Source organism: Battus philenor, unplaced genomic scaffold (assembly GCF_028537555.1).
Source record: "Battus philenor isolate CCGP_79_NKW_IND1 unplaced genomic scaffold, ilBatPhil1.0.hap1 SCAF_9, whole genome shotgun sequence".
In the NCBI taxonomy this organism is placed as follows: domain Eukaryota; kingdom Metazoa; phylum Arthropoda; class Insecta; order Lepidoptera; family Papilionidae; genus Battus; species Battus philenor.
Window position 1 is genome coordinate 4,255,766 of NW_027181759.1, and position 21,626 is coordinate 4,277,391.

Here is a 21,626-nt window from a genome sequence, read left to right on the forward strand (position 1 = left end):
AATATCATATTACAGTGACTGTGGTTAAAACCATAAAATTTGCGTAATATGGTGGATTGATAATTTGTCTTATTTATTAATAAAAGCTATATGGTGACAGGGTAGGACGCCATTATCCCGTTAGGTCGTTATTATGTCTTAGAGAGCGACGGGAGGACAAAAGGATCTTATATTATCTAACATCAGCTAATATACAAGAGAAGCAAACATTTTAATGAACATTGTTTAATTCATAAAAATATATCGAAAAGTATAAAAATATAAGTAATTATATTAGTTACATTCCAATAGTATTTTTTTAGTTATTAATGAAAACTTTTTATTTGAGAACTGTGTTTAAAGACATTTCGAAATTTGTTGCATTTTAATAGCACCTCTTAAAAATTAAATGTAGCGACAGCCCAGCGGTAGATGACTGAGACTTAGCATCTCAAGTCACAGGTTCGAATTCCGATACACAATTTTATATACAATTTGTTCCACAGGACGGGAAGCATAGTCCTTTGCAAATTTTCAACAAACCCGCCTATCGAGCGTGGTGATTATGGTATATCCTCATTACATATCTTTGGGAGTATGGTCTATGCCTTGCAGTGGGCGTCTATGGACTAAAACGATGATGACGATAACGAAAAATTGAGTAAAATTGAATAAAGAAACGCTTTAATTATTTTATATGAATCAACGAATTCAAATCCAAATTTCCTCAGGACGTAATACAATATAAAAATAATACACATATATGAAATAAAAGTTTAATTCTTTATCAGTAAAAATTGAGTTCAATGGTAAAAGATTTTCCTGTTGTATGAGATGTATCAATGGTAGTTCACTTGAATTTTGTTAAAAAATTTTCATTCTTATTTATTCTTTGAAATTACTTTTTATTTTTATTTTTTTCTTTGGCTTTATAACAGGTGGACCATAATAAAATTCACTTTTGTTTTTTTTTAATAACTTCTTAGAACCAAAGTTGGTTAGGTAATGAGTACAACTCGATAACTTGGTTCCAGGAGGACAGGGCCACTTGTCACGCGTCAAGTGCAAGCGTGGAGATAACACGAAAAATGTTCCCAAGAAAAATCAAATCGAATTCAGACGCCACCACGTGGTCCAAATTTATCGGCGTGTGATTTTTATAAGGACATCTGAATATCATGTCTAAATTAAACTAAAAGATTTGAGGAAAATGGCGGCGGTTTTTATAGTTTAAATGGGGGCGTATTTTTAAAAAACTTTCAGTGTCTCTTGAAGAATGTTCTCGAACATCTATATGACACATTGACGATATAATTTTCAAAAAATAAATTACGTTGCTAGTTTTGAGCTAAAAATATATATTCGTCGAGGCACAACTGTATTTTTTTTACAATTTCAAAAAGTGAACTCGCCTATGCTCTTCTCTTTATATGATTACGTACTCGGACTTGTCGCTGCAGTACTTATAACGGATGTTATGGCAACCACAGTAGAAGTTGCAGTCGAATTGATTTGTTTAATATCTGATTTTTCTTTATCTGTATTATTTGAATTCAAACCAACAATACTGTTAATATCTTTCGAAGTACTATTTGTTACATTTGCAGTTAGACTATTATTACTCATTTTTCTACGATCCTCTTTCAATTCTATTAAAACTGGATTCTGTGCTGGCGTTGACGGCGAGGTATTGGTAAGATTTGACTTTAGACATGGATTTTTCAAAAATGAAGCACCTATAAATTAAATAATTATTAATTTAAATAAATCTCATGTTTACAAAGGACATGCTTTTAAAATTTAATTAACAAAAATAAACCTTTAATACTGTGTTAAGTCAGACTCTTACAATGCGTTGATTATAAAAATAATTATATAAACAATTTGCCGTGACAAGCGTTTGCCAGGTATTTACCTAAATTGAATTTATTAAAAATTTTACAAATACTAATCAGCACAGTAATATAGGTAGAATTTAAAAATGTGTACGATAATACACGGATCAAACATTTTTTTTTCGTTTCGGAGCGTATGTAGAGTAAGTTAGTTTAGATGTCAATCAATCAATCTTTGAACTTTGAAACATAACTTTGTGATATTTCTTAAGATTCATCGAACCAAACGATTGTCTAAATTTTACGCTGAGACTTCTATTATATATAAGTATTATAGTTTAACGTTCCAAATAGTTATAAGTAAAATTTAAAGAACGATTCTTACACAAGGTCATTGGTTATAAAACCTTAAAGGGGTGAATGTATATATCATTCACAAGGTTGATATTATAGTATATACGTTGAAAAATGTTAAATTTAATTTCAAAAGAGCCGCTGATTTTCACACCAGTTCTCAGCAGATTAGTATTCTGAGCTAGTGGTAGCTTACTACTTATAATGTTAAAATATTCGTTGACAAGTACATGTAAATGACTTTTTGAATAAACATAATTTAAATTTGAATTTTGAAATTGAATAAGGTAAAATTAGACAACCGAAAAACTTTTTCAAATTCGGATTACTACATGTTAAAGTTAATTATTGTTGTACTATCTGTCATTTCAGACTAAATGCTGCTAGCTGTTATTGGCTTATCGTATTAAAAATAATAAATAAATTAGTGAAATAAAAATAAATAAAATAAATGAAAAAATGATAATTTACAATCTGTACAGCATCATTGGAAATCGTTTTAAAGATTTTTGTTGAAAAAGGAGCTTATATACATTCTCTCCTTTAAAACCTCACCTATAGCCAATCACCTGTAAAGATTTTTCAACTAATTTAGAAACCTCACCAACAAAAATATTATTTAGTCCCGGTATATATACGGTTCCATCTCCGACGGCCATATCCACGTGAGTTTGACCAATGTTAGATATACCGGTTGCATCTAGATTTAAAGTACCATTGCCTGAAAAAAAAAAACGTACGTAGAATAAAAATTCCAGATATTTGTCTCTTCCTTTTTGTTGATTTAATAAATTACCCGAATCTCCAAACTTAAGTTTTACATCAGCTTCTCCTATCGCGCTCACACCGTGTGCATTTAAATTTAAATCAACGTTCTTTGGCATTTGGTCACACCTAACATTATCTACGTGATTATTCGCATAATTATTGTTCGTATTATCTCCTCTGTCATTCTTTCTTTTCTTTTTATCACGCACCTCCTTAAGTTTTGCTTCTAACTGTAATTAATAATTATAAATCATTATTTTTAACAAATGCTCTAGTGTCAATATCCTAATGAAAAATTTTATAATAAAACTGATTATATCGCCTTAAAAAATATTAACGATATTTTCGCTAGATTTCGAGTAATAAAGTAATTAACCCTACTGGATACATCAAGTAAACATATAGATATATGCAACTATATTTTACCTTTCCGAGTTATTAAATAAAAAAAAAGGAATAAGGAGCAGGTAGTGATCGAATTTATAATGCAATGAACCCACTTAACATATTCAGCATTCGAATAATTTTACATTTGATTCAATAATGTAGATCTGTGACAGTACTAATGTATTTGTTTTACCCAATCCAGATAAAATTTAAAGATTACTTCATCTGCTGGCTATTTTGAAATCAAATTAAACAGTTTCATAAATCTCAGAATCTCAATCTCTATTTGCATTGGTAAAAGAAGCATTAATATTGGTTACTAGGACAGTTAGTGCTTAAAGAGGTCATGAAAGAGGTAACGTAGCTGTTATACCCATAGCAAATTTGCAGAGACTAAGCAGGTCTGCAGGTCTGCAGGTCTCTATAAGCAATTATAGGAGAAGTGGTGAACCACTAGTATCGTACCATATCTAACAAGACATCCTTTTGTTCGAGAAACGCTTCATCGACGAGATCGCTCCGTCTTTTTGGATCTAATATAGTTTTAACTACGGGCGGCATAACGCTTGAAACATTTGATACAGCATTACTTGAAATCGTTTTTGACAATGTGATCTAAAATCAATAATATTACACCAATAATTAGCATTAATAAATTTCCAAAAATACGTGTAGAATCTGAAGCGAATTTAACTATTATAAAAATAGTAGGATATTAAAGGTTACCACAAGTACCACATTCGAGTTTATTATGGACTCTTCTCAGATGGCCACCTTTTGAACTATCGTAGCTGTAAGTAATAATGCCATTATAGGCGAGCTCAAACTCTTTTTAGTTTCTATTAAATTCGATTCTTCCCATGATGCAAATAAGTGGTATGAAAGTTTTAAAATAAATTAAAAATATCTGAATACTAAGGTCTTTAATCAATGTGTGTTGCCGTTGATGATTATGGATCTGAATCTCTAATAAACCCGCTGAATAACCAAGATAACCGACGTACCTGAAGAATTGATCATCTGAAGTAGCAGTGGGCGAGGTACATCCTTCGTACCACCGACGGCCTTAAGGGTCAAAAATTTCACCAGTGGTGGTATAAAGCCCATAGATGCGGCGTAGGTAGGTCTCCCACTAGATGGATCGACGGCATAGTCAAGGAAGTCCCTAGAGGTTGTGCAGGATAGGTCAGCGTAGAAATCTTTGAGGGAGGCCTAGGCCTCGCAGTGGACGTCTATTGGCTGCCATCATAATTATTTTGAATAAAAAAGAATTAGATAAGCTAGATATTTTTATTAACAATGATTTAGAATAATTAATTAATAATTAGAAAAAAAATATCACATAACACATAAATATCAATATTAAGCAATCGTTATAACTTACAAGAATAGATAGATATAAATTCATAAGTGCCATTCGTGCGGTATGGTGTTCAAGCGGAATCGAAACCAATAAGCGCGGAGCATTTCAGAAATTTTACGATCTGTTTCAGAAATCGACGTTTATAAATAAATACAATTTAAGTGAATTTTATTGCTTCAATGCAACGTACCATTGAAACACGAGGTAACGATTTCTGACCGAAATAGAAACAAATTACGGCTCCACACTTAAATTCATCGCAAAATTAGTACGCCAGCGTGATTGCTGAAATATGATACCGATTGTTTAAAATAAAGACGACATAACACGATTCGTTTAATAAAGTATTCCGAAGCAACATCATAGTAGCTCTCGCATATTTGTGTGCAAGAAATATTACTTTTTTCTATATTCTGTTCCATTTCAGCCGAGTACCACCGTAGATTTTCAAAAAATAAGACTGGCTAGACTTGGCTCTATTTCATTGTCTACCGACGATCTTAACAATATCGTTTATCTATCTATGGATGGACGATGTACGCTGCACATTGCACATCTATGTTCTCTATTCTAGAACTTGAAGGCTTCAGCGGCTATTCGTAGTGCGTACTATATGACTTGCATACTGCCACTTTAACTTACCAAATCGCTTGACTTTGTCAATTACTTTTGTTTGTCTATATATCTCCTTATACCTGATTCAATCTCTTAGAGAAAACTTAAATATAGCCTTCACTATGGCTCATTGAGTTACAGTGAGCTTGCAAAGAGGCCCAAAAAATGTTGCATACATTATTTACAAATTTTATTAGAGTGATAACACGTAATTATCATAAAGATAGACTAGTAATTCTTTTCTACCGTGTATATTTTTATATATATGTTAATACCGATGTATTACTTCAATTTAAAATCACTCGAATCAGTTTACTACATTTTATGTAATACAAGTCAACGAACCCATCTAAAACATCAAAATTTGACTCATACTGGATACTCCAACGATCATTCAGTGTTACAAGAAGCATTTGCAATATTTTATTGCTCTGTTACCGATAGCCAATTTTATTCTCGAACAATTTATTACATCTTAAAAGTTATCTGCCTATATATAACATTAGTAAGAATTTTAAGGAAAATCTAACCAGGAAAATATTGCATTTTCTACGTTTGTCATAAGTAACAAACCAGAATAGATACCTTAGTTTTTAGAGTATAATATAAACTTTCGTTTTATGATTATTAATTACAGAGTTCATTCCACGGAGCAATCAATTAGGCATCATAAGAGCTTGGTAGTTTTTTTATTCCGAAATAATGAAACTGCTCAAGCTAAAGTTACTGAAAGAGTCCTCTAGCTTTGTGACTTTAAAGAGGTTTACCGTATGAAGTTATAACTGCTAAGGGGTAAACAGGATTTATCCTTTACGAATATATTTTTACCACTTTAAAGCTGCTTTCGTTAGTCATTGTCACGAATGTTTTAACATCACTAACGAACGAGGTAACCTAGGCCGTCATCATTATGACCCTGTATCCAACGTCTTCCCACGACTTTACAAGGTTATTTGTCAACTCTGTGGACATTCTACGCTGTGCTTTTGTTTTGTGTTCTCCAATCCACAACCATTAAGCTCTAGCAGCCATCGGTTTTACGCAGTATTTGGCCTGCCCATTATGACTTCTGCTGCCGAATCCCCTGCGCTAAGTCTGATAGATCCCGTAGATATATCAAACTTAATCTTAAAATAAAACTAAAAGTTTTGTTAAAATAATCATGGTCTATTTCGCATTTCATCTAGAGACTTAATATATGCTTATCTTGATAATTTGGATAAAATTATCTGCAAATAGTAAAATAAATTAATTTTATGTATTTTTCGGCATATTCGTCTAAACAACGCCAATCTTATACACCATCATAAAAAACATATTAAAAAAATAACATAGATGATAAACATGTTTAGCTACTTGTCTCTTAACAGTAGTTATCTGTGGTAAAATGTTTCTAGAAAATTCGCCAGAGTTAAGAATATAAATTCAAATCTTGAAAATATTTCATGTAAATACATTTAAAATTACGAAAGACCGACTATAAAACGCAAATCCCATAAACGTCTAAATTAAAGTGGCGAAACAGCAGGATTTGATTTTCTTTGAATTCAAATCGACCTTTTACTTCTATTGCTTGTGTCATCAAACGAATTCAAAGTACATAAAAATATTTAAATATTTCTTTCATTTAAATGCGATTACAGCTTAATGAACCGCGTTGTTATAAACAATTTTATATTTATTTCAAATCCAATATGTTTATGTTTTTATGTCTTTTTATGTTTCAGATGATGTTTTTTAACATCGCTGTTGGACTGTTAGGGTTCCTCACTGGCGTGTTATGTCGCGACATGAGATCTGCAAAACCTTTACCGGCTATAAGTAATTCGCTTCTTAATTTTGGCAAAATGGATATCTCATTCTATTTAAGCGATAAATTTAAAGGTAAGAGCTAATCCTCTTATACATTTTAAATATTATATGCAGTTTTAATAAGTCTTTTTTTATTTTTATAAAATCGAAAAATATTAATATCGTATTAAGAAACAAATAAAAATTCAATATATAATCTGTACTAGGCTTTTGCCTAGTACAGATTACATATTGAATTTTTATTTGAAGAAAAACCTTTGAAAGATAGTCAAAAGAATAATAAATTTCATTTATTTCCTGCCTACCTTTTTTTTTAAAAAGATTTAAAAGCTCCGAAGAATATATTTTTTATCATTTTCTTATTGAGTATTTCATTTAATGTGGTACGTAGGTTTGTCGTTCCTACCCATAGACCTCCTCTGCAAGGAATAAATCCCCCCCCCCCCCCCCCAAAGATATCTATTGGAGGGATATACCGTAATCGCCACGCTTAGCAGACGTATTGTCTATCGCAGTAATAACACTGGACAAATTTCCTGAGGATGCTGCTGCCCATCTTCAGGAAATTTGTTTGTGAGCATTTGCAATACTTATAATGAATGCACAGAGTGTGAATTATATAAGATCGTATCCTAGGAATCGAACCTGCGACTTACGATCACAAGTCTCAGTCCTTATCGTTGGGCTACTCACTGCTCGATTATAATTTTCTTGGAAATAACTTATTTCGTTAAATAAATTAAGTTCACTTTTCAGACACCCTTACAAAACAAAGTTCACATACAAATCAGCCCAGTCCTTTCTCTTCTCCGCACGATACACCTCTCTCTGATGAACCATGTCCATGCTCCGGCTTTCGCAACATAAAAGAACCGTTCTCATCACATCCATCCGAAATTCTTAATAAAGTCTTAATGAGCAATGACTTTTTCTCTTTTAACAAAGAGCTCCCATCTTCTACTTTATGTTGCGATTCCCACGAGAATGTGCGCGAAGAAAGTGTTTTCTTTGAATTTTCACCTAAGCAAAGTCAACTGCTCGCAAATCCTTTGCAAAGTCATCAAATAATATTCCCGTCATTGAAAAAAGTTTTAGAGAACGTATTCCCAAGAAGACCGACTTTGCCAATGGAAGCCATAAAACCTCCGGCAGTAGACATTTTTCTTTTCCCAAAAAAGAAAACAGGTATGATAGATGAAAACGAATTGATGTTAAAAAAGAAACCAGATATCCATGCAGTTGGAGATAACGAAATAAAAGAAAGTATGAAAATCTACTCGCCCATGTTACCGAATAAATCATCCGTAAAGAAAGATTTAGGTAAAAAAACACCAGTTAATGAGTCGTCGTCTGTTTCTGTGACAACAGTTATTGATACTTCAAGTAAATCAAATACTATTTAAAGAAATAATACAATAAAATGAATTATCATTGAACACTGTTTTTTTTTTTTCATTTCGTTCGGACGTTCACTGCTAGAAATAAGCGTCTCCCATAGATGTGCATTAAGACCGATCGAAAGCAGTCTACACGCAGCGTCTTCTAAAGACTTTTATACTGTCGCCGATTCATGTTAGGGTTAGAGGTCCTTCGCTGTGCTTTTCGATCTGTGGTTCCACTTATGAACCTTAAGCTGCAGAGGCCATCGATGCTGCGCACTGTGTTACCTGCTCACTGTCATTTCAACTTTCTAATCTGCTGGACTATATCCGTTACTTTCCTTCGTCTACGAATCTGCTCATTCCTGAATCGACCTCGTAGAGATTACTCTACCAAGCACAGCCCTCTGCATAGCTCGTTGGGCGACTATGAATTTGCTAGTAAGGACCAGCGTGAAAAACTAGATTTTAGTGCCGTGTTTATTACAATTTTCTGCGTAAAAAAGACGTCTAATTCTATTATTCAATGAATTTTATGACCAAAAATTATTAGAAAAAATTATAATATAAATAAAATATTTAAGGCATTTTATTCTGTAACTGATTTGCTCGGCTAAACATAAAGCCTCAAAATCAGTATTCTTTACTTAGCGGCATCAAAGTAATATATGTACATATGGTTTTTATATCTTTATTAAATTTCTCACTTCTAAGATTAGAAAAGGATTTAAAAAAATGTTAAGGGAGTATAAATACAGTTTTAATTCTAAAAGGCGTTTTTACAAAAATTACAAGAGTACAAATAATTAATAACTTCACGTAACATTAATGGTCTTATATTTGAGACCATTTTATATCGCAGCATAAATTTAGCTAATAAAATGACAAAGTGAATAAACTAATTATTAATTAATTATTATTTAATTTGTAAGATTATGTTTTCATCGTTTTAACCCATAGTCGCTCACTGCAATACATGGGCCTCCCCCAAATATATTTATAGTCGGATATACCTTAATCGCCACGATTGGCAGATGGATACACATAAGACGCTACTGCCATCCTCTGGACGCTTACTTGTGAGCAATGGCAATCCTATACAATTAATGCACAGTGTGAATTATACATAATACCGTATCTTGGGAATCGAAACTGCCGCCTACCACCGCACTCTAAGATTACATTTGATAATAATAAATATAACAAAGATTAATTTAATTTTTACTGCATAAATATTATTTATATTCTTTTCTCTATGGATTCCCTCAGGAATAAAGCCTGATCCGACAAAAAATGTAACCTAGTTGATTTGACATTGTTCTTCAATAGGCAAGTCTATTATTTACCCCATTATAAGCTTCTTGCTCTACTGTAACTTTATAATGTCAAAAACGATAAAATATATATACGTGTAAAACGTAGTAAATTAAATAGTTCCCTGTAAATATTATGGAAATGAAGCAATCTTGTGGAGCAACGTACTTTTGAAAATGATCAGTATTCATTGCCTATCAAGAGAGATAGCTAAAACACGTTACTTCCTAAGAGAGAAATGAACGCACACCGGATTGAAACATTCGGTACGTATAATAACAGCGCGGCAGACTGAAGATTACGTAACTTTTGTACGTGAGGCAAATACCAATTAAACTAATCTAAATAAAGTCTTATCCCTAACGTGTTACGGCCTTTTATTAATACTTAAAATGACACCAAGATTTTCCTTTTATGTAACACAAGGAATTATTTCCCGTACGAAACGAAAGGGTCCCGCTTTTTAAAAGTCAAGTCATACATCCATTTTATGTATTCAATCTGATAGCACTTGTCATGGAGAGTGTATCATTATTAAAATGGCATAGGCCTCCCTGAAGATCAGTACGTATACCGGTCTAGCGCTGCCCGTGTGCAGTGACTTTCCTTGACCTCAACTATGTCCAGCTCGCGGCTGCCTCTCGGGAGCCTTTCCGCCCCAACGGCCACGTGAATGTATGCAGCGCCACAACAATCAATGTGGACACGTGAATAACATTCACCGTTTGTGAACAGTGGAAGAATTTGTGACAGTTAGTATCAAATCAAAGCCTATAGTCAAGATTATCAAATAACAGATCTTGTAAATCACAAAAAATACATAAAATTTGCTTTACCTTAATTTATATAAAAATAGAACGCATTAGCTCTTTTCCTAAATCATTAACTTTACATTTTTTTCCTATAATAGAACTCGAAAGGAAAATTTAAATTTGAAAAAAAATATATATAAGTGAATAAATCATTTATTTAAAAAATGTCACTATGAAACCAAGACAGGGTTTATACGAGAAGTCTCCCAAAGCAGGGATCATTAAAAAAAAAACGAAAGTATAAAATTTCGGCTATAATTCATTTGTCATACAATAGTTCGTTCTTATCTCGTTTCATTGCTTATAGAGCTTGTTAATACTGTTTTTCATTTAGTTAAAAACATTTAAAATAGACAAATTAGTTTATTTTTGATCTTTGTTATATGTAAATGTTTACATTAAATTAAAAAGATAAAATGGTTGAAAATAATAAACTACTTAATAACTTAACAAAAAAATTAGTCAATACTCCAGTTTTCACTTTTTATTATTTATTTATTTATTTATTTAAAGGTTTTAAGCCTGAACATTGACGCAAAACTGCAATGAGTTCTTCAATTTTGTGATTAATCGAACGAGTTCGATTCCGATTTAAAAATAAATTGACAAATGCTAGCACAGCACAATAAGTTTACTTGAGAGAGGGCCGTCCGTGCAATCTTTTATATGAGACTCTTTTAGGGGAAACTTAAGCAAAATAAAAATAGTAACATGTTATATAATAATATTAATACATACAAGAAAAATTGTAGCCTACATGAGATTAATACGTTATGATATAAAGACATGCTTACATATTATAGAAAAATACAAATTCTATAAATTTCTCCATAAAACGTAGATTTTGTAGAAATTGTTAAAAAATATAAAGTGATCGTTTTCTTGTTGCTAGGGAAAGAAAAATTTACGAGCATTATGTTGAACTGATTTCTAAAATTACCTTAATATATACTAACGACGTAGCTAGAGCATGTACCATTACATTACTTATGATTAGTAAATCGTTTCTTATTTAACCACAAAATGTAAATTGAATTGGGACAACCTTGAATATAAAGCTTACTTGCTGTCAATTAATGAACGGTACAGCCTATTTACAAGTCAACAGGTTCAGAAATTATATACAACGTAAATATTATATAGTGAGAAAAATCGTTGTCGAAATTCGGAATATAAGATAACAATAAAGATAGGATAAAATTATTTTATTTAGCATTAGAATTTTTAACAGAAGTCTTATTGATCATCAACTTATACTTATTTATCTGTTTCATTTTGACTCTCCTCTGCTTTGCAAGGTGTTATAATTACGCAGAAGAAGCAAGAAGAAACTCCACAAATAATAAAATTATTCATTCTTTACTTCTTTTTCCAGAAGTTACAGGGTTGTCGCATTCTAGTAGATAAAATAAATTAGTGTAACAAATTTGAAATAGTTGTAAAAGTTATTATGCCTATAATTACTCACGCTGTATATATTTTAGAATAAAGAAGTAAAAAAAGAATTTAATTTAATAACACAGACAATAATAATTTTTTGAATTAAATTTAAATTTAATTTTCTCGACATTCATCTGTAATTTGTAGCGCCATTTACCGCTTAGCCTTATATGTAGTACAAAAGCGCTGAAGATGCTAAATCTTAACATTTCAAAAGATTGCATAGGCACCGAGTTTTTTGGTCGAATCTACGAATATTTCACATTGATTTGGTGCGCCTAAAAGAGCAACAAAGAGCTCGTTTAAGCTGTCATTCAGTATGGATTTAGGATTACGATTCCAGGTTGCCTGAGAAAACAGAACTTCGGCTCAAATGATCCCTATTATTAGAAGAATTTATAATGACACACTTACTGTTTCTCCTTTCTCTGCTGTCTTTTCTTCTTGAACGCACGCTTAACTCTTAAAAGAAGGAAGGCGGCCCTGTCTATAGTGAGTACAGAGGGCCGTTTGGCTGCGCTGGGCTCATCCATAACCTCGTCCTCATCTGCTGGTTCATCGCACAACTTCAGGCCAAGCCATCGTTGCTTTGTATTCGTCCTCGTGGTTACGACTATGCACCCGAAACTCGCACTTGATGCTAATTAGATATTAACAATGAGTTTCTAGAATATTCTTTAGTATTATGACTGACTAGAAGATAATGTGCATTGTTCAGTTGCGATTTATTATTTTAACTCAGTATAAAACTAACACTACACTGTCAACTTTCAGCCGGTTCAGTTAAATCTGAAACAAAAGAAGAAATTTATAATGTCGAAGTATATTTTAAACAGTTAAACATAATTGCAAATTAGTACAGTAGTAAGTAAAGGTTTCACAAATGTTCAATATAGGATTGTATAATTAAAGCACTTAATAATTTGATAACATCGCAGATACAAGGAATCGGTTTTGTTATAATATAATAAAAATCCTTTATGCCTACTTAACTAAAAATATTATATAATATGCGGTGCAAACATGAAATGATAGTAAAAATAATAGTTGACAATTATTTATATTAAGGAATAACAAGGCAAATATCGTCAAAAATAAACGAAAAAATTTCTGACACGAGAAAAAGGATTTGTTAAAAGATATCGTTTCTGCTTAATGTAAATTATATAATAATATACGTCAGTTTAATCTCGATATATAATCGCGTACTGTAGAAAGAATAATGGTTGACCGGTAATTTACGTGTTAGTTGGAAGTATAAAAAACAAAATATCGCTTATAACCATTTCTGTGACGCAGATTCACAGAAAAAAAAGAAAATTGAATTTTGAAGAAACATTGGTAAGCCATAAAATAAGTCAAGAAATAATATTTCGGATATCGTATGAATGAATTAGGTAAACATGAAACGATAAAGATATATGGCATACACTGGAGGAAGTACACAAACGATGTCCAAATCTAAGAAAAAGTGCCAACACTACCAACACCTAACATTAACAAAAAGTTTTGATATAATTAAAAAAATTACTTATTTCCTAGTAGTAATGGGCACATTACAGGCTAAAGGCGGAAACTTGGAACGATCCCTTGTTATTAAAGCCGCCTGTTATATTGTAACTAGTTTTTAAGTTTTCTCAACAAGCAAAAATGAATAAAATAAAATTACGCCTTGTAATAATATTGCTAAAGCTCTCTTTTATAAACACTAAAGTACAATATTTGAAATTATTCCCCAAACAACATACAAAGTTCTTTTTCATATAAAATTCAAGCATAAGATCAAGATACGAAAGAAACTTAAACTTTTACTGACCCAACTAGTCTCTGGAGCATCGTTGATTGTAAAAAGTCTTTGTGGCCTTAAGACACAAAGTGTTTAATATTACCCACAGCGAGCTACTTCGGGATTCTAGTAACAGCGTACTCGTTAGAGAAACAAGATAAAAATAAATCGCAACGTAACTGTGTAGTGGGTAAAATAAGTTTAAAATGATTATCACTTACAAAGATTTATTTATTAATAATTATTTATATATTCATGCTAATAAATATGAGAAGACCTTCGGATCCAAGACGTGGCTTGACCACCCAGAGAGCAACGGAGAGAGCTATACTTGGAGTTTCGCTGCGAGATCGAATCAGAAGAACTAAGATCCTTGCCGTAGCTCGAAGAATTGCTCGTATAAAGTAGTAGTTTTTTTTAATTATTTTATGGCCTCCGCTATTGGAGGCCTCTCGTACCCCTAATTTGTTGGGATCAGGGTCTTTGTTTACAAATAATTTTTTAAAATTTTTATGTTTATTCTTCACTCACTTTCATTCTTCTCAATTTCTTTAATTCTTATCTTTTTTCCTTCACAATATCTTTCATTTTGTTCTTTCATTCCTTCCTGCTTTCATCGCTTTCCTTCCATCATCTTATTACTCTTAGGTGGCTAGGTACATTTATTTTATTCTTTAGTAAAGTAGTAGTGGGCGGATCACATCGCTATTGCAATCGACGGCCGTTGCGGGCGAAGGCTTCTCGGGTGGCAACCACGAGCCGGTAGACGTGGCCTGCGTAAGCGCCCTGCTTGGTGGACCGACGACACAGTCATGTTTGAGGGAAGGACACGAAAGATCGGTCATCTTAGCAACCTTTGGGGGAGACTATGCCTTGCAGTAGGTGTCTTTCGCCTGAATTAACAAATTTTGTTTTTCTTTTTATTGTTATAAGAATAAATATTGTAAATAGTATAAGTAAACTATTCTCGGTAAAGTTAAGTTTAAAGCATATTAATTGGTGGATTCTTTCTATCCTCTGGAATCAATCTTGTTTGTGAGCAATGGTAATCCCAAATAATGAATGCATAAAGTTCGAATTATAAATACTGTATCCTGGTAATCGAATCCGCGACGAACAATCGCAACTCTAGGTCCTCTACCACTGGTATACCACTGTTGAACTTGTAATCTACTTACGTTTAATTGTTTATTATCAGTCTGTAAGCGTTTCTATTTTTATTTAAATACATATTAACCCGATATATACATAAGTTTTTGCGGCTTTTATTAAAAAACTGTATTTCTCAAGGTAGGCAAGACACAAAAATATTCTCACCTTAGTTCATCTCAGTTTTGACCTTAGTAAGAGCACTGTAAGCATAATTTGATATTAACTCCTTATGGTCAAAATCAGTTTTAAGAACCCCTAGGGGTCAACATAAACAGAAACTTATTATCACAAATTGTTATTGGAAACGACATCTGGATAATTTTAAATACGTTTTTTTATTTTAAAAACGACTACCTATACGTATAGTTTTAATTTTAAATTTAGTTTCCCTATTTTATTAAAACACATAATTTGTAACACTTTATTTTATGTCAAATATACAGGTACAGGTGTTTAATATTACGTCATTTACTTCCCGAATAACAACCAACTTGAACTAACGAAATTCTCTTTATTTAGTAGCTTTCCGTAATAAAATCTTATCTCACATCTGTTAACTATACGCAGAACACTTACGCCCGTCTACAAGGGTACTTAAAATATAAGTAGTTTTTCTTATAAGCGAAATTGTAATAAAAATATGAGGGGAAAAGAAAAAGTGTTTTTCCGTTATAATCACAATAATGGATAGCATTAGGTTTTCTTATCCCTATGAATGGTGTCCAACACAATAATTTAGTACCTAACTTCGGAACTTAATAAAAAAAGTAATCTATTCGTGAATGCTCTACGATTTTTGGAACCAAAAAAGCTAAATGATACAAAGTATATAATATTGAATTAGAAAATAAGACATCCACAGAAGAACCAAAGTCACTGACGTAGCTCGAATAGTTGTTTGTCTGAAGAGAGAAGAGGCAGTGGACAGGGAATATTTCTCGTAGACGAGGCGTGAGTTGACATCTTACTGCGCGGCTACCGCACGTCTTGTGTGAAACAACGACAGTTAAGATTGCGAGAGGTCGCTGGATAAGGCAGCGCAAGAACGAATATCGTGACAATATTTGAATGAGGCCTATGTTTTTCAGTAAGTGGCTAATGACTGAAAAGAAGGAGATATTATATTAAAATGTTTGTTTTAAATTATATTATATAACATAGTAGAAATACGACCTTGTTAAGGTTGTCGGAAGACACAGAATGCTGGCCACCTGCTATCGGTCCTATTTGAAATCTATGGAGTGCCTATGATCGGCATATGGATTTATGGCTGAGATGATTATAATGATATATCAGTGTCTTTAACTAACAACGCTAACATTTTTTAATTACACATCTTTCAACAAAACACGATTCCGGATTAAGGCTTCAGTGGTTTTTTTATGGCCCCCGCTGTTGGGAGCATCTCGTACCCCTAACTTGTTTATGGGTCAGGGACTCATAAGTTTTATTAATTCCAAAGAATATGTCTGATCTTGCGATTGTCAGGAAGGCGGATCGCGAGTCGCTCAGTATGGCGCATGACTGCGCCGACCGCTGGCCGCGTACCCTGTAGCTTCCGCTAGTGCTAGCAGCTCTGCCTGGTATACAGTGCAGAAGCTGCCCAACTTGAGCTTTTTGCTGTGTAGCTTTACAGCGCCTCGCATAACGCAAAACGCCGGACGGCTTCGGTAGTTAGAGCGATAATTGTCTTCTCGTCATTTTTTGAAATATGCTATGTTACTTTATTTCATTTACATATTTTGTAGGCTTGAGGAGGAAGAGGATGGAAGGAGTTTAGCCTTCACTATTGAAGAAACATAGCTGGTGGGCCTCCCTGGGAACTTCTGCTAGAGCCATTATATTACAAGGACTAGGAGCTATATTAAGTATACCAAGAATTACATATTATGCATTTACAAAGACTAATTTAACAATCAGGTGATTCACATAGAATTCATATTGAACATGTATTTTAGTATTTTTCAGTATTCATTACGTATAAGTACATTCATACATAATGAATACTAAAAAATACGATAAATGTTTAAGTAAAATTTCTTTGCAGTAGTGAAACTTGTAAATATAGTTAATGATATCACAATCAATTTAACCAAAACTAAGCTCGACTATAGTCAACGTACATGCTGCATGCATTAAACAGATGACAGAACAAATTTATGCAATATTCCTGTAACTAACAGAACTTCTGTATATCGAAAATTAATAATTCATGTATACATAAACAATACAGCGACGATGCTGGTTATGTATCTCTTACATCATATTACAGACATTTACAACATATATAGGTGGCAGGAATAGACTAGAGGTCTATTCCTGCCATCAAATATACGTACGTTAGCGTGCTTGTGGTTAGGTTTTAGTGTGACGTAATTTCGTAATTGTGGCATTTATAATTTTTTTAAAATAATATTTCCTCATCTTATTTTTGTGACATAGATGGACTCTATTTTCACTTTCTCTCTTTCATGCTTTATATTTTCTATCATTCTCATAGCATTCATTTACTTTATATTCACGCATCACCTTTCATCGCTCGCCTCATTTCTTGTTACACGGTTTGTTGCACTTAATTATATCACCTACCACCCTGCAACAACAACTGCAAGATCGTGTGGCGGCTCTCTTCCTCCTCTAAAAGGGTAGCGATGCTGCCGCAAGCAATGGTCTTGCCTATTTCCATTTCACAAACCATTCTAAACCCTCAATACACGTGCATTTGTCATGAAATAAATTGTGCATTTTCTGTGATCAATTCTGTTCAGATTAGTATATTTATAGAATGATGAGATTTTTATAACGAATCTGGTCATTGGTTTCTTTTAGTCGCTTTTCCTACTAAATACATGTGTATTTATTGTATACCAATCATTTCGATTTATATTTTGACATCATTATATTAGATTCAGTACATTTCATATTAAGTTGATATTTGCAGATATGACGTCACGTAAGAATTTTGCATTTATTCAGCGAATTTTTGAACTCGCATAGAAAAAAATCTCTTGAAGAAAATATAATGAGAGAATATAGTCGACGCAAATTATCATTAAACATTAAAAATTGCAATGTGTATAGTAAGCTTAGCATTATAAATAATGATGTTATATTTTTCACCAGGTTTGGTACTATTATTAAGTCTATTATGAAGAACTGAGTACGGTATCATACGCTCCGTAATTTAAGTTTTTTCTAATTATTATTGGGATCTATGTTTCACAGACATAAGCGTCCTTGCCTTTGTTTTTACATTTACGTTCAATATTTGCGAATTTTTTGTTCTCGTTTTTGTATATTGTACTCTTTAAGTAAAAGAGTACGTGTCTTAATCTATGTTAACAATGCTCAAGCAATATCCAGGTTTTAAGATTACGTCTTGTGCGACTACTGCCTCATCTCAACTTCTGTTATTTGTGAGGCGGTTGCCGTATTCGCTACATCAATGAATCTTGCGATCGTATCTTGAGTCTCGTCCTTGTAATACACGTACGGGTTCGTGTGACCTAACATTGCTACTACCGCATGATGGATATTGTTATCTGCTGTTTAATGGACTACGATAACCGCCCGCTCTTTAGCCCCTGAGTCTCGTGGATAGTCAGCGTCTTTGAAACTTCTTAATAACCTAATACATTATGAATTTTAATTAGCACGTAATTGCTCTATAACTGTGTTAATGATATTGTGAAAGTGACGTCTGAGTTTCTCATAGCCTCTGCCTAAATCAGAGGGCGTTTGGAACCCTTGTAGCTCTAAGCTGGAGGATGCCATTATATGAGAGGTAAATCTGATTCTAAGTTCTAGCCAATTGGGCTCTTCTGGCATTCTCTTGGCATAACAAGTTGCCTATACAAATGAATATTAGTGGTTTATTAATAGACTTAGCAAAAATATGAATAAGCTGACCACTAGGTGGACTAATGATATAGTCAAAATAACCATCATGGTCTGCAGATCCATGTCTTGCAGTAGGCGTCCACATTTTCAATACATCCTCAAAATTATTTAAGTAATTATTTAAAACTTTCTTACAAAATGTCTCATTATCTTTTGAATGTATCTCATGTTACTTTAGTCATTCGTCACTATTATTATTCAAGATCGGTTAATGATCAACTAAATATAGTCATATGCAAATTGCATCGCAAATTTCCAAGTGCGAAAAGTGCCGTCAACCAGCTGTCAAGTTTAATGCATGAAGCGCACGATAGACAAACATTTACCGTGTCTAAGTGCAACTTAGATTCAAAGCAAACATTTTTGAAAGTTGCCCAGCGTATGTTGAGCATACTGCATGGAAGAACAAACGTTTGCTTTAAAAGCAAACACATGTTTCGCTGTGATCTTGCATAAGTCTTATTAAGCAAGCCAGCAAACAATTTTTCTTTTAGAATATTGAGTATTTTATAAACATTCTACTAATTTCCATTACAATTAATCACTACTATCTATTTAACGAAAACTGATGATTAATTTAATAGTGAATGATTCTGAGGTACCAAGAGCAAAAGTCGGCTCATTTATAGAACAAGCTGCCAAATTAGTATTGATAGGATCATCTAAATTTTTTTTAGGTATTGAGAGCTATCTGATCAGTGAAGATGAGCATCTTGTAAGGAGACCACCCTGAACCTGCCACGTAGGTTGACAGCCCCGAAGACCCGACCCTAGCCTCTCCCTTAACGCAATGGTTCGGGACGCAAGCTAAATCCATGGAGTACTGAGAAGTAACGTATTTTTTAGTTGTCTAAAGATAATGATCATATATCACAAAGATATTATTTAATCACAACTTCCACGCAGGAGACATAAAAATGTCCGATTCGGGAGACATGTTTTTTTTAAATAATTTTTATTATTTTATGTCAATATTAATGACTATTACAAGAGATCCGTTAACATATCTAGACTGATTCAAAAGGAGAACAGATTATGAAAATCGCTAATAACATTTGCTAACCTATATCTGAAGATAAAGAATACAGACATGGTGTTGCCAAGAATATTGTGTGACAAAACCACAAGTAGCACCTTATGGTAATGAAATCACGATATCATTTCACCTGAGGTAGACATTACATAGGATACCGTTCAGTTGTGAGCACTTGGAAAGGATTATGACGGAATCATACTGACTATAATCCAACGGTATACTTTGATACCTTAGATAAAAGTAAGAAAAGGCCTTTGTATTATACCGTAGTTTCAACGGCGATAGCCTGGTGCCCCAATGTCTTAGAGAAGACCTGCGTCCCCCAACAGTTATCATAAGAATGCTAGTAAAATTAGCTCGCGTATCATCACACGGCGAGGAAATACATGTGGCGAATCACCCCATATCTGCCGCTCTTCTTTTCTTACGATAAAATCTTCGGACGCAGATTAAATTAACTCTTAAAATATATATGTATATTCGTGAACACTTATAACGATGGTAAACATTTCGTGCGTCCTTAAAATGTAGCCATTTGTATGAGAGTCACGTCTGAAAGAGAAAGGAGTGGATCAACTTGTCGGCCTGCCTGTCAGCATTGTTTAACAAACTTCGTCCTCCCTTTGATCTTTATTATACTTAAGTGAAAGGAAAAGATTTTACACAGCCACCAAATTATTTATGAATATTTATTTTACATTTTATTAAACAAAATAGTAATTCTAGGCCTTTTGGTGATTAAATGACAAGATTAGAAAGAACAAAGAGATCATACAGGTTTTAATATACAAAATATTATTTATTTTTTTATCCAATTCTACACACATTGTAATGGGATACTTAATGCCGACATTCCCTACCAGTCAACTAAAATGATGCAATAATAACATATAGGCAGGAGTGAAAATGTTATAGTACAATTATTTAAATATATAATACTATAAATTATAAGTCCATAATAAATACAATACTAATTAATAAAACGTGTCGTTAGTTATAAGTGAATATAAACATATTAAATTCTCAAAAAATCTAGACGTTATTACCTTTATCTTTAATATAAATAGTACATTATTAAAAAGCATAGACCAAATTAGTTCACAGACTTGAGTGTCCATTTTGATTTTAAATTGACGTTTTTCCAATGATAGATAAAATTACAATTATTAATAATTACAAATTACAAAAGCGACTTGACGTCAGGTTTTGTAGTACAAAAGAATATAGTTTTTTTGACATCAAACAATAAAAATTACAGTATTGAATACATTCGTAAGTATCCTTAATTATTGAAGCATCCATACATTACAAGGATATCAAACACATGGAAGGAGAGTCAGTTACTTAGAGAGATGGAGAGAGCTATGCAGATTGAATTAGAAATAAGAAAATCCGCAGATAAACCAAGTTCACTGACGTAGCTCAAAGAATTGCTCGTGAAGTGGCAGTGATCAGGGCACATGGCTCATGCAACCGATGGGCGTTGGGGCTCGAGTGGCGAACATGAGTCAGTAAGCCCGGCGTAGATGGACCTCAAATGAGGTGAAATGACGACATAATGAAGGTTCCGGGTAGTCATCAGATGCGGGCAGCTCAACACCGTACGTCGGGGTAACCTCTGGGGGAGGCTTATGGTTTACAGTGGGCGTCTATGAGCTGATATAATGATAACGTTAATAAGTGTTTATTTTATA

At 33.0% G+C, this 21,626-nt stretch overlaps 2 protein-coding genes across 2 annotated transcripts; one reads left to right on the forward strand and one right to left on the reverse strand.

Annotated features, from left to right (window-relative positions):
• Positions 1 to 1,306: 1,306 nt before the first annotated feature.
• On the reverse strand, positions 1,307 to 4,796 carry LOC137932422 (uncharacterized). Its single transcript, XM_068776036.1, has 5 exons — positions 4,708 to 4,796; positions 3,789 to 3,938; positions 2,965 to 3,166; positions 2,773 to 2,889; positions 1,307 to 1,715 (listed from the first exon to the last, which is right to left on the reverse strand). The coding sequence occupies exons 1-5, from the start codon at positions 4,738 to 4,740 to the stop codon at positions 1,414 to 1,416; spliced, it is 804 nt and encodes a 267-aa protein (XP_068632137.1). The 5' UTR covers positions 4,741 to 4,796; the 3' UTR covers positions 1,307 to 1,413.
• Positions 4,797 to 6,789: 1,993 nt separating this feature from the next.
• Positions 6,790 to 8,549, forward strand: LOC137932273 (uncharacterized). The gene is made up of 3 exons (XM_068775876.1): positions 6,790 to 6,897; positions 7,029 to 7,185; positions 7,858 to 8,549. The coding sequence occupies exons 2-3, from the start codon at positions 7,029 to 7,031 to the stop codon at positions 8,514 to 8,516; spliced, it is 816 nt and encodes a 271-aa protein (XP_068631977.1). The 5' UTR covers positions 6,790 to 6,897; the 3' UTR covers positions 8,517 to 8,549.
• Positions 8,550 to 21,626: the final 13,077 nt, after the last annotated feature.

Coding starts and splice junctions, on each gene's coding strand:
- LOC137932422 (XM_068776036.1), bottom strand. CDS start 4,740: ATGGCACTTATGAATTTATATCTATCTATTCTT. Junction 3,939..4,707: donor ATTTATATCTATCTATTCTT/GTAAGTTATAAC, acceptor TATTGATTTTAG/ATCACATTGTCAAAAACGAT. Junction 1,716..2,772: donor ACTAAATAATATTTTTGTTG/GTGAGGTTTCTA, acceptor TTTAATTTATAG/GTGCTTCATTTTTGAAAAAT.
- LOC137932273 (XM_068775876.1), top strand. CDS start 7,029: ATGATGTTTTTTAACATCGCTGTTGGACTGTTAGGGTTCCTCACTGGC. Junction 7,186..7,857: donor TTTAAGCGATAAATTTAAAG/GTAAGAGCTAAT, acceptor AAATAAATTAAG/TTCACTTTTCAGACACCCTT.